This window comes from Hippocampus comes, unplaced genomic scaffold (assembly GCF_001891065.2).
Source record: "Hippocampus comes isolate QL1 unplaced genomic scaffold, H_comes_QL1_v1.1 scaffold248, whole genome shotgun sequence".
NCBI lineage: Eukaryota > Metazoa > Chordata > Actinopteri > Syngnathiformes > Syngnathidae > Hippocampus > Hippocampus comes.
The window spans coordinates 706,570-719,907 of NW_017806277.1; the positions used below are offsets into that span (position 1 = coordinate 706,570).

General features: G+C 41.2%; 1 protein-coding gene across 4 annotated transcripts in view; it reads right to left on the reverse strand.

The window, feature by feature from the left end:
* The window catches only part of arhgap32b (Rho GTPase activating protein 32b), a 70,009-nt gene that overhangs the window by 38,735 nt on the left and 17,936 nt on the right, over nucleotides 1–13,338 (reverse strand). For 3 of the 4 annotated variants that reach the window (XM_019857720.1, XM_019857719.1, XM_019857718.1), the window contains exons 5-6: nucleotides 6,542–6,628; nucleotides 1,208–1,345 (exon numbers count right to left, since the gene is read on the reverse strand). In XM_019857720.1, the coding sequence (XP_019713279.1) occupies nucleotides 1,208–1,345; nucleotides 6,542–6,628 (225 nt within the window). Of the gene's footprint in view, nucleotides 1–1,207; nucleotides 1,346–6,541; nucleotides 6,629–8,977; nucleotides 8,981–13,338 lie in introns of all 4 variants that reach the window. The other variant, XM_019857721.1, reaches the window with a different exon arrangement.

The following is a 13,338-nucleotide window of genomic DNA, read 5'->3' on the forward strand; positions in this document are numbered from 1 at the left end:
CATGTTAAAAATGTCATATGACTCAACAGTGGTGCATGATTTAAAGGTTCTGTAAAATACAGCCCTCACTGGCCTCATTTTGTAATGAAAAAAAAAAAATCAGAGACAGAAGGTGTGACTGACGATCTCTTAATCATTCTCATGCACTTAAGGGCACACTCATAGCGACACACATACAGCTTTGTTGAAACGGTGGAATATTCACCTCTGTTGAAAAAAAAAAAGCCCTTTCCTCGCTTGCAACTGGGCATAATGCTTGCAAACGGAAGCTGTATGAAAATATAAACGTTATTTTACTCACACTAAAAGCTTACCACAGTAAAACTCCTCTACACCGAAATCATGATTGCACGCAGAAATTTTTCACTACAGGGGACTTTTCACTATTGTAAATGTTATCTTAAACGTAAACACAAACGCACACAAAAAACGTATAACTGTACTCTTTATTTTTATTCCAATAGTGCATAAGTATGAGCATACACTTATTTGACACTTCATAGTCAGCGTAGAAAGAAAAAAAAAGGGAAAGAAATTGCGAAATTTTCGATCAGCATTCACTTTCACTTATATCAATTTCTTCCATGTTTCCTTGTGAAGAGCTTGGTCTGCAAAGGTCCGTTTTGTAACCATTTTATACCAAGCAATGCAACATTCGTGCTGTGTCTGAAACTACTCGTGAAATTTCGAACCACGTGCTAACAATAACAAATACTTCCTGCACTACTGCACATGTGTAAACCAGTGTGCTGGTTGCTGTTGCCATTTCCTAGCGAAGCAACAGCAGTGGCTGTGGCAGGCTGAGGTCGGATTAGACTTTTGCGGTAGGCCTGTTTTCGTTGCAGTGAACTTCGTTGCGAGGCAAAGGTGGAGAAAAGGATTTCGTATTACGCAACAGGGGGACTTTTCGTCGCAACAGGGGAAGCAGAAAACACGGAATGGCTTTTATGCATGAAGATTGTTTCACACTAGGGGGTATTTTCATACATGTAGGTTTCGTTATAGAGGAGTTTCACTGTAAGAAGTATTGTCGAGAGCTTATTTTTTTCCCTTCACTGACTTTTTTTGTTGTTGTTGTTTATGACTATGAGTCAGTTTGTTGGAACACTAATCCTGTAAAATTGAGTCTCTGGAGAAGGTTTAACAGTGTGATGCGACCGTTATTTACAGTCCACATGCACGCATGCACAGAATTTTATAAGGTCACCTCTGGCTGATCAGTCAAACTGTCAAGTCTTGGCAGCTCAGGCAGCTGAGAGAAACGGCGGTCATATATGCAAAGGTGCAGGTGCTTGTCCAAGACACGGAAATCCTCATAGCTCCGTTTCACAATCCAGCTTCGACCCTTCAAAGAAGAAAACACTGAGTTAAAGCAACGGAGCAATTATTCTTGATTTGTAAATGGTAAGGTACCAGTAACTTAACTAAAAGCTACTTAACTAATTTCTATAAAACTTTGCACACTGGCATGGCATGGACCACAGATGAAGCACTTCAGATCCAGATTATTTTTTTTAATCGTTGTGAAAAGCAACAAAATGGGCCTTCTGTTTAGAGCATCTGCCACATAGTTCAAAGGTTCAGTTTGAATCTCAACTTTGCACTTCCTGTGGTGTTTAATCCCCATGCTTGCATGGATTTGTTCCAGCGTCCTCCCTCATTACAAAAACATGCATGTTATGAACATGTTAGGTTCAGTGAAGACATGAAGTCGACGTGAGTGTGTCTGTCCACGCGAATGGCAGTGTTTGAATAGGCTTCGGCATAAGACGTCTAGAAAATGGGAGTGACAGGCTTGTTTTTCTCCGTTTCATTTGTTTGGCTCTGGCAAACTAATTTGGCACTGTAAATTATCGCCACCTTCAGGACTGGGGTGAAACTAAATTGACAACAATTCGTTTTCAGATTTAGTTTTGATTCCTTCTTTGAGGCAAATTGATATCTCCATCTCTGATAAACATAATGTACGTAGTTCTGGCTCAATTTCTCTTACAGACTACGCTATTACACAAGGTGCTATGCACGGTAGAATCAGTTTATCATCTGGTTGTTAGTAACATGGAATAAACAAAAAAAAAATGTCCAGCCTAATGTATATTGACTGTTAATACTGAAAGTGATAGTTGATACAAGTTCACCCTCCATACCCCTGCTCTCAATCTAATAACTAAAACTTGACCTGACGTAGCAGGTTTCTAAGATTAAAAAAAAAAAATCACACTTCCAACATAATTAACTGAAGATGCTTCGATTTGAAGTCCAAATGTTAAACCGGGCTTTCCCCTTTTATATAACAAGCTTATTTATGTCACTGAAAGATTCGTTTGTTCTGCTGCAATTGTTGAGTTGTGACAGTCTAATTGGCCTACACGCAATTCCTTGCGTAAGGGGACACATGATGAAAAATTGACTTTATGATTGCTTGTATAGAAATACTGAAGTCTCCAGAGTGCCACTAAGTGTGACAATCAACAGCCAAATACATTTTCCAAATTAAATCTTCATGAGTGCTGACTAGCAAAAGCGACGTTAGCCACTTAAAAGCTAGGCTATTGACAAACATGGCAACCATATTTGTCACAATAGGCAGATAGTTTAATGTAAAACAATAGAGCCATCATTCCCTGTTTTTCCCTCCTTGTTTCTACCAAAATGAGATTGAGAATGCCTCTCCAAATGAGAGCAACTTGTGGTGGAAAAGGATTTTTGCTTTGATTTGGCCTAAAAAGATCCCTCTGTTCTAGGGCCAAGGTCTGTGCGCTGGGACTGCAGCACACCACTCAACCCACTGATTCTTGTGGTGTTTAAAGCACTGGCTGCGCCAGGCGGGGCTGAAAAGTCTCTGCGGGCTCAGTGAACGCATGAAGCTTGCCTGCCCCACTTTCATACAGGGACTCCAGTAACCATGCACGTCTGGCCCGGCTCTGTGGAAATCAACTCACTGTGCTGTGCCACTATTTCGTATCAAACTCTTAACTAAACTCTTTGTGAGTTGCAGGTTTTTTTTTTTTTTTTTTTGTCGAAAGTTCTGGGGAAGATCGAACAATTTTCCAGTGGCTCCAAGTAGATGGAATATCCAATTAAACAGTCACATACTTGTGTGCCATTGCCAAGGACGAGGAAAAGGAATACCCCTCTGCGGATGGAAACGCATGAAAAAAAAAAAAAACGCAAATGTCACAGGAGTAGATTAGGGCAAAACTGCTCTGCAGCTGGAGTAGGTCTGTTTGTTTGAGTTTTTGACATTTTATACAGAACTACACATGCCAAATTATATACAGAAATGTAACCAAACAACCAATGTTCAACTGGGTAGAAAACAGCCGACTCTTAGTTTACAAAGCTTCCATCTATAATAATTAAAGATGAAGACAACGATATGATGAAGAATCAGTATAAATAATGAAGTCAAGAGAATACACCACAAAATGTGCTCGGTTTAGAACTTGGAAGTCTCAACTATGTAGCCTTTTTCCGCAGCCCTTCTTTTGATTCAGATTCAAAATGCTTTATAAGTCCAAAAGGGGAAATTCAGTCAAAAGAACAAAAAAAAAATCTATTTCGAGCTGTAATGGAAAGTAAAGTACATAAATGATAAACAATTCATCATTACAGAAACAACCACAGCCAGTGACCATCCAGAAGCAGGGGAAGCAGAACGATTCTTGGTTTATTCCACATTTTATGCATTATGGCAGAAGCACAAAAGCTCTTTGCTGAACCGTTTCTTTTCCGCATCGAGAATTTAATATCATCAAACTGACGGCATGACTGCAAATTCACAAGCGTGAAGTACGTGATCAGGTTTGGGTAACATTTGGTTTGCTTTTTATACCACCCACACTGTCCAAAGGTGGCAGAGGACCTTAAGATGGGCTCCAATCATTTTAAATCCCATTCTCATGATGTAATTCAGACACGTCTTGTCTTGTACAGACAGCGTATAAAATAAGTAAAGAGACTTTCCATAAAGTACAGATTGTTCGCACTATAAGGCGCTTCGGAGTATAAGGCTCACCTTCAATGAATGGCCTATTTTAAAACTGTTTTCATATATATATATATATATATATATATATAGGGCGAACCGCATTTTAAGCTGCATAGAATAGAAGCTACAATAGTGGCTGGGTTGTGTTATGCATCCACTATATGGAGCTACACTAAAGGGAATACAATACAATACAATATAGCTTTATTTATGGAAAGCAGTGGTTCTTAACGTGGGTTCGATCGAACCCCAGCGGTTCAGTGAATGAGTCTCAGGGGTTCGACGGAGCCTCCGCCTTGGAGGTTAAGACACACCCAACTCAACATGTCAATTAGTTATGATCCGCCCGCTTGGCCATCACTGGCTGCGGATGATCACATTGCAGTGCTTGTCCAATCAGTGTTGCGGGAAATTTAGTTCCCTCAGTAGTCAGCGTGTGACTGTCGTGATAGTACGTAGTGTGATTAAAAAAAAAAAAAAAAAAATTAAACACATGCAATGTCGAACAAAAAAAGAAAGTGGTCAGACGAATATGTACAACATGGATTCACATGCATCACGGAGCATGATGGGACTCAGCGTCCTATCTGCATGATTTGTCATGCCAAGTTGAGCAACCCTCATCTCGCGCAAAACTAAAGGAACACTTCTCGAATCATATTTTTATTTTTCTCTCAGGGTTCGGTGGATGCGCATATGAACTGGTTGGGTTCGGTATCTCTAACAAGGTTAAGAACCACTGATGTAGAGCTTTCAAAAGCGCTGCAGCTGTAACAAAGTGCTTTACAGAACATTTAAAATAACACGTCCAAGAAATCAGAATATTCACCCATATATAAGGTGCATCGGATTATAAGGCGGAGTCGGTTTCGAGAAAATTGATTGCTTTTAGGTGCGCCTTATAGTGCGGAAAATACGGTCCATTAAATATTTCTATTCACACCAAATAGATTTTCTTTTATCTGTTTGCCTAACAATGCTCTCAGTGAAGCCAAACAGGATCCCAAATACCTCAAATGATGAATTATAACGCACAAAAACTATGCCGACCTCTTTACTATAGATACTAGTCGTGTAAATTATCATTACATTTGACAAATTTGGGGAAGGCACAGCCATGATTTGATTGGTGGCCCATGAAGAAAAAAACAGTCATCAAAGATCATCAATAAGATCAAGATCATCAATAAAATTTGACTGGTAGCATAAAATGAGAGGTGAACCTTTCAATTAAAAAAATGTGGCTGCATCTTATTAAAAGCAGAACTGAAACCATCAAATAAAACTCTTGCATGGGATTTAGGTTGTTCAAGAATCTTGAACAGTGTGAAATTAAAAGCTGTGTGGCTTCTATACCATCACCCGCTTGATAGGCAAACGGTTATGGATTTCGTTTGTCTGGCTGTCATGTGATGATTTCCTCCTCCAGGTTGTTTTTTTTTTTTTCATGAACAGAGCAGTAAATGCAATTGGACTGAAATTATTTACCGAGTAGTTCTTTAGGGCAGGGGTCTCCAACCGCCGGTCCGCGGACCGGTACCGGTCCCCCGGGCATTTGGAACACGGCCGGGAGCTCGCAAAATTAGTAAAAAAAAAACTGCTGGAGATCGCAAATGACGGCGGCCTTAAAAGTACGTTCGAGACAACTGGATTAAAGTTATGTCTGAATACTCTGAGATCGCCACAATAGCACTTTTGCTATTTCCGACATCCAACCTGTGTGAGGCGGGGGGATTATGCAGCAACGGCGACGAAAACAAAATTACGAAGTAGACTGGACATAAACCACACACTTGAGGTGTCATTGTCTCCTATTACCCCGAGATGGGACCGTCTGGTTGCAGAAAATCAAGCTCGGTGCTGTGGTGAGTCGTCATTTTCATGCACTTTGAATTTGCGTTGTATCGTATTTTGAAGGCATTAAACATTGCCATAGCGATCGGAGTGTTGCGGCCAGATTAGACGCTCCTTGTGTTTATTATTATATTTCGAAAACGCCAGTTTTCATGCAGCTCATACCATATTATTACGTTGTATTATTTCCGCCACACCTTAAATGCCGGTCCCTGAAAATATTGTCTGACATAAACCGGTCCGTGGGGCAAAAAAGGTTGGGGGCCCCTGCTTTAGGGTGTTTTGATTTGGGGATAGCACACGTTTGAAACAAAGTTGTGAAGATTTCACCTGCAATAGCGCAGAGTGCGGCCACATCGAGCGCCGCGTCCAGGGCCAGCGGCTTTTCATATTTTTATAAACAGTTGTGACCTATTTCAGCACCTCCTCCTCCCCCAAGTCGTAAATGAATGAATAGCTCGCTTGCGCGACTGTTTATCGCTCTTTCCAGTTAGATTTTAACACTGATTAGATCTTATAAATTAATGAGTTAATCAACTCAGATCTTATTTCGGGCGTTGCTCTGAGGAAAGCGGGCTGGATCAGAATCTGAAACGCTTTCTGAAGTTAAATCCCTGGCATAGGTTTCTCTGCGTTAATGTGCATTTGAGAGTGTGTCCGTACTTCTTTATGACGACTCATGAAATGAAGCCTCACCTGACAGTAAATATGAACCAAGTAGACAAGCTCTTTGGACTCATGGCTGTTTCGCGTCACTTCACTCTGTTCATCGCCGAGAGACAACTGAAAGACAAGATAGTAATTATGGCTTCACATTTCCATTGTTGTCACAATTTTCATGTCACATTTTCATTTGTGGACAAAAGTGTTTAGGTGATGCAAAAATGTTTTTTTAAAGTAGATTTTCATGACTCAAGATCTAGACCGCATTCCAAAACCTAGAAGAGAGAACCAATAAACCAAGACCTTTTCCCTTTTATTTCGGACTCGCTTTTAGTGAATTTGTGTTCGTGCTGAAATTAATTAGATGTCATGTCATCTTTATGATCATAAGAGCGTCCCTCACTTTGAAGCGACCTAATGTGTGAGGATATTACACCTTAATCAGAAGGAAACAGCTAAGTTCCCCTATTGTCTCCCATTGGATTCAATCCATTGAAGACAAGCGGCGCATCCATTTTTGCCAGGTATTTGCAATTGCCTTTAACGAAGGCACATTTGGGCTCATTTAAATTCATGTGGGGATAGTCTGGCTCACAACACCCTGATTTGGTCGGCACGTAGCTGATGAAGGATCAGCATAACAGAAAGCTGCATGAGCTCCGTAAACAGTGTGGGACAATAAAAGCAGAATAGCATGACACTCATCCAATTCCACAAACAAAATCCATCCATCCATCCATCCATTTTCAACACCGCTTAGCCGTAACTGGGTCGCGGGGAGTTTTTGTAGCCTATCCCAGCTGACTTCGGGCGGAAGGCAGACTATACCCTGAACACACACATTCACACCGTTACAGAGTGGGAAGCGATCCCACGCTGCCCACACACAAGTCTGGCGTGTGTACCATTACACCATCAGCGACTCAACAAACAAAATATGAAACTCAAATGTACAGTGGATATAATAAGTCTACATGTGTTCAAACAACACGTTTTTGTGATATCAAAAATAAGACAGCATGACAAATATTTCAAAACCATATCCACCGCTTAGGTAACATAACATTTACAAGTCAATCGATTTGGTTGGCCTGAATCTTTTCAAGAGTCAAAGTAAAAATCCATCCCTCCATCCATTTTCTGATCTGCTTATCCTCACAAGGGGGCTGGAACCTATCCTAGCTGTCTTCACGCAGTCGGCGGGGGACACCCTGAACTGGTTGCCAGCCAATCACAGGGCACGCACAGATGAACAACCATTCGCACCCACAATCACACCTGGGACATTTTTAGAGTGTTCCATTAACCTGCCACGCATGTTTTTGGAATGTAGGAGGAAACCGGAGTACCCGGAGAAAACCCACGTAGGCACGGGGAGAACATGCAAACTCCACTCAGGAAGGCCGGAGTGCGCCTCTGCACTGTGAGGCCGACATACTAAGCAGTCGACCACCGAGCCGCCCCCAAGTAAAAATAAATGACTAAAATAATATTTTGCACACAGGTGCTCGCCTTAAAACTGGAAGGTGGTCATGTTCGGGATTAACATATACAAACTCCTATTAAATTGGATTCAGCAAACAGCTGAAATCATAAAGTGCCGATGGCTACAATAACCCCAAAGAAACCTCCCGTGTACAGACACTAAAACGCACAAATCTTGTCTGAAATAGTTCTGTAATTACAGATAATGTTTTTTCAGTGTTTTTTTTGCATCGTGCATTTTTGTAAGGCCACACAGGCAACTCTAAGAGCTTTGAGTGGGTTAAAAATGCTGAGTTGACAAATTATTTCAATGAGCAGATTCCAGAGTATCTGTGAGGGTTTTTTTTACTGTTTAGAAAGCTCTTCTGCTGATGGGTTGGCTGCCAGGGTATAATCTACATTATTTGACAACAAAACTATTTGGGATGGTGTCTGTGCTCAGCGATCAGAATGGAAAATGAAAAGAGAGAAAAAATAAAGGAGAGGAACATTTTTGACAGTCCTCCAGATTTTGTTGGCCTCAGTTATCTCAGCTATTTTATGTCGATGACAATTCATCATATCTTCCTTAAGTACAGAAAATAGTCCCAGGAAGGGAGATTAGTGACAAGTGTGACCTAAGCAGCGCTAAAAACAAAACTCTCAGGTCGTCATTTATCACTTATTGGGACAAATATGAAACGTGAGGTATAATGATGATTTGTTATTCAGCCGCACACGTGGAGTGCCAAACAAGCACTTTCATCCAAGTAATCTTACATAAGTGTGCTTGCGATGCAGGGAGCTCACTGAGTCATCTCTGTTTGAAAATCACAAGTGTAGAGCGAAGGTCAAATGAAGGCAAGTGTGACAATTGTACAACAATGTCGACAACAAGAATGGGAAGGTTGGGAGAATGTGGAAAATGCGCTTAAATGAGAATTAAAATGCTGAATGAAAATAAGTCAACAGGGACATTTACTGCTACATCTTTACATCTACAACAGCCTCAAATCTTGTGTCGGACGAGGTGGGCGGGCTTCCAATCTCAATCTTGTTCACCCCAAAATCATTTTGATGAAGTTAGTGTCAAGTGCCTCTACACCAGAGGTGTCGAACACATTTTTGTTGCCACATTGTAGTTACTGTTTCCCTTGGAGGGCTGTTATGACCATATAAAGCTTTCAAGAATAACGGTTTATTCAACTATTGTTTAACTAACTGTAATGAGGGTTTGACAAATAGAAAATGCTTACAATATCTCTCTTATTTATTCCATATGAGAATTTGAAGTGACAGATTTTAGCAGGCATCATAGAAGTCGACATGTTTGATTTGCTTTCGCAGGCCACATAAAATCACCTGGCGGGCCAGATCTGGCCCCTGCGCCATGAGTTTGACACCGGTGCTCTAAACCAAATGCATCCACCCACAACTCTGTTTTTCTAGGCATAATGGGGCAGAGTCATTATTTAAAAGAGGAAGTCTAACAATCAATAAGTCTACAGCAGGGTTCACTAATGCGGTGCAGTACAAAAAAAAAAAAAAAAGCAGACCTGACAAGATTAAAAGAATTCATATTTGACTTTTAACAAAACAGGCAACAAGGAAAAAGCCAGCAGGTTGACTCACAGCTGCACTCTCACGGCACACGCTATTAAAAGTTATTCTAAAGATACACCGAAATTTCCAGTGGTGCAGGAAACCATAAACACAAGACGGCTCAAAACAGCAATTTGATCTCCAATGGAAATAACATTATAGGCGAGCAAGTGCCTCTGCTTTTGGTGAGTCGTTGGCCCACGTTACAAGCACAATGAGATTAAATAGCAATCGGACAGAAACGTATTCTGGAAACGACGTCAACATTCATTGCAAAGGTTGCCATACAAGTTTTGACCATTTTATACATGTATTCAATTCTAAAGATTCCAATTCAACCCCCCCCCCCCCCCCCCCCCCCCCCCCCCGATCTTAACGTTGAAGTGGATCCATCCAAACAGAATCACACTTAGTGGTCGATAAGGATTTGTAATAACAAATACAAATGTGTTCAAATGTGCTGTTTTGACAAGGGGGAAAGGGGTCAATGAATCCAAAGAAAAAGATTAAAGAAAGAAGCAAGGCACTGTTTTAACCAATAATTACATTTCAGGGCACCTGAGCTTCCCGGCTCCTCGACGACAGCAATATCCAAACATAATGGAAAGTATTTAACATTCATCAGCACTACTTTTCCATCAACAAACAAGTTACTATTTCTCATGCGCACGACAGAGCGGTTCATAATCAAAGTCAACACACACGACTTGAGTACTCACAGTGGATTTCATGCATTTGACGTCTTAGCTGCCACGCTTTCCTTCCGCTTCAGGCAGTGGAGATTCACACCAACATGTTCCCCCTCCTTTAATGCCCAACACCTGTCCCCAGTCTCTTTTTCTCATCCCGCCTCACAGAGTCCAGTTTCACCCGTCCCGAGCACAATTCCAATGGGCAGGGGACGTTCAAGACGAGCTCTCCGGATTTGTTCCACAAACAATATGAGCTCTCTTGGTGACACTTTGAGAAAAGGAGAGAAGAATACTTGCAGCTTTACAGGGGTAGAGGTGATGTTAAAATGGTTGATTCCTTAACCGGATAGCTTTCATCTCCTCCATTTGGCCCTGGTAGCCATCCTGCCATTGTGATGCCCAATGCTGATTCTTCTTCTTTCCGTTTGCTTTTGGGCTTTCTTTCTTTCTTGGCGATCAAGCGAACAATAACACGATGTGGCCAATAATTTAAAACGGCGTCAGAAATGGAAAGCAATCCAAAACTTTGCTGCTGTTTTCTCTGCATGTGTGTTCTCTATCCCACATGCTATTCTCTCCCTTCTTCCTCCTCACCCCATGTCTGACATGCTACTTCACCCCTCCCCCTTCTGTCCTCATCTTCCCCTCCCTGGTTGGTACATTCCCGGGACAAAGAGTGAGGATGGAGAGAGAGAAAGAGAGAGAGAGAGAGAGAGAGAGAGAGAGAGAGAGAGAGAGAGAGAGAGAGAGAGAAGAGAGAGGTAGGGGGAGGGGAGAGAGAGAGAGAGAGAGAGAGAGAGAGAGAAGGACATGCAAGGGGAAAGGGGGCAGAAGAGTAATGGGGGGTGAAAATAAAAAGTAAAAGTGGGGAGGAGGATGGGTGCACTTGCGGAAAAAGTCGTTCCACATGCACAGTCCTCCCTCTTGACTGCCTTCTCGCACACAGTGCTCCGGAACTCTGCAGACCACGCAACACAGAATCTTAAGCGGTCCATTTCCGCCATTAAAAAGGCACTCAACTTTATAATTAAAAAAAAAAAAAAAAAACAAAACAAGCCATCGATGATATTCACACAAACCAATTAAAAAGTGTCCCAACCATGCGCTCAAGTTGAAAAAAAAAAGTAAACAAGTGGAAACTGCAAATTCTATCAGCTGTGATTAATTACTTTCCATGAACATATGAATTTAATTACAAAAGCCTATTGCTGGGAAGGTGGGTGGAAATACAATATATGCAAATGACTGCACCCACGAGGACAACATAAGAGCCAGGAGAGGTCACTAGGCAGCCGCCCGGAACCTGCAGCGGCCACACGCTCTCTATGGTGCGCGTTGTCAGTGTGTGATTGTCCCCCTTTCACAATAAAAGGAGACTCTCAAGTAAGCTTCAAAAAAATAGCCGAGAAAATTGCTCCGGCGTCCTTGAAAAAAACGAAACATTGTTTGATTTGAGGGGCTGCATGCGAATCAAATTATTCCTTGAGCACAAATCTGCTTATGATTATCAAAATGACAATCCAACGGTGACCCACTTAGTTCAACTCTGCAATGCTCTGCTCTACCAGAGATGGGTTGAAGCGATACAATAAATATATAAAAACATGTGGCCTCTCAAATATATCCCAGGAAAGGCAACGTTGACCTCCCATTTTCAAGTCATGCACGAAGAATTATTAATATTTTCCACATTGCTGATCACTCAGGTATTCGAGAAATTGTGAGCAAATTGCCCAAATTGATATTGCACCCTGTTTTTTCTCAAAGATGGGCAGACATAAGGTATAGCTGCTGGTTAATAAAATAAAACAAACTGTGCCACATTCCACTGAACACAAGTGCATCAAGCAATATCCGGTAAACTGTTCCAGGTCTAGCCAGTGATGTTTTCTTAGGAGGTGGAGTTTGGCTAGTATGGAGAATGAAGGAAACTGCAGGTGGGCACAGGTCAAAACATGAAAAAGCAAAGCTTGCAGCTCTTTGTCTTTGAAACATATTGAAGCAAATACTGTCACATTTTTTTTCTTAGATCACTGTTTCCCAAATAGGCTGCCATTGCACATAAGTGTCCCATGAGAGATGATCAGGGATGTCGTGGGAAAAAAATATTCAAATTTGACTTCATTTGTCAGAAAATAATGATAAATGATAAAAATATCTTTTTTCATCGGCTTCTGCCAGCAATGTGTAGCAATAGGGAGAACCATTGAAAGATTAGCATTAGGTGGCAGAAGGTACAATAAACCTGTGTATCCACCTGTTGCTATTCATTCAATAAGTCATGGTTACATCAACTTTGTGTATCATAATTTCCTGTGATAATTTCCTGTGAATAATACGCAGTTATGTGCCAAAGAAAAAAAGATCCAAAATCCAGGAGTAATAAGGGTCCCGAAAAAAACCCCACTTTGCATAAAGCAGGGGTGGCCACACTTTTCAGAATGCGAGTGACTTATGAAATGACCAATAATCAACGAGTGATCAACCCACTGTATTTACTGTATTTGTTGATTTGAAAAGATACCGTATTTTTCGTACTATAAGGCACTTTAGATGATAAGACGCACCTTCACTGAATAGCCTATTTTAAGGCTGGTGTCATATATCGGGTGCACTGCATTATAAGGCGCATAGAATAGAAGCTACAATAGTTGCTGCGGTTCGCTGTGCATCCACTAGATGGAGCTATGCTGAAGTGAATACAAGACAAGACAATACAGCTATTTATACAGAGCCTTCTCAACCGCTGCAGCTGTAACAAAGACATAAGAACTGGTCACAAGCACAGATATATAAATAAAAACAAATGAAAAAAATCAATAAATGAAGGACAAAAGTCATGCTGACAATTGATTCAACAAAAAGGCACACAAATCTTGTGGGCTAAATAGGGGCTAAATATCCTTAGAAGTCTTGCTTGTCTCCTTCCTTCGTTTAGTCAGTAGTTAACTCAGCTTTTGGTCTTATCTTCGTAAAGTAGTTGTCTGTTTGAGTGTGTGTTGGCGAATGCACATGTCAATTAGTGTCGGGCAGAACCCTTTTACATTACAATTGGTTCCTGCTAATAATCAC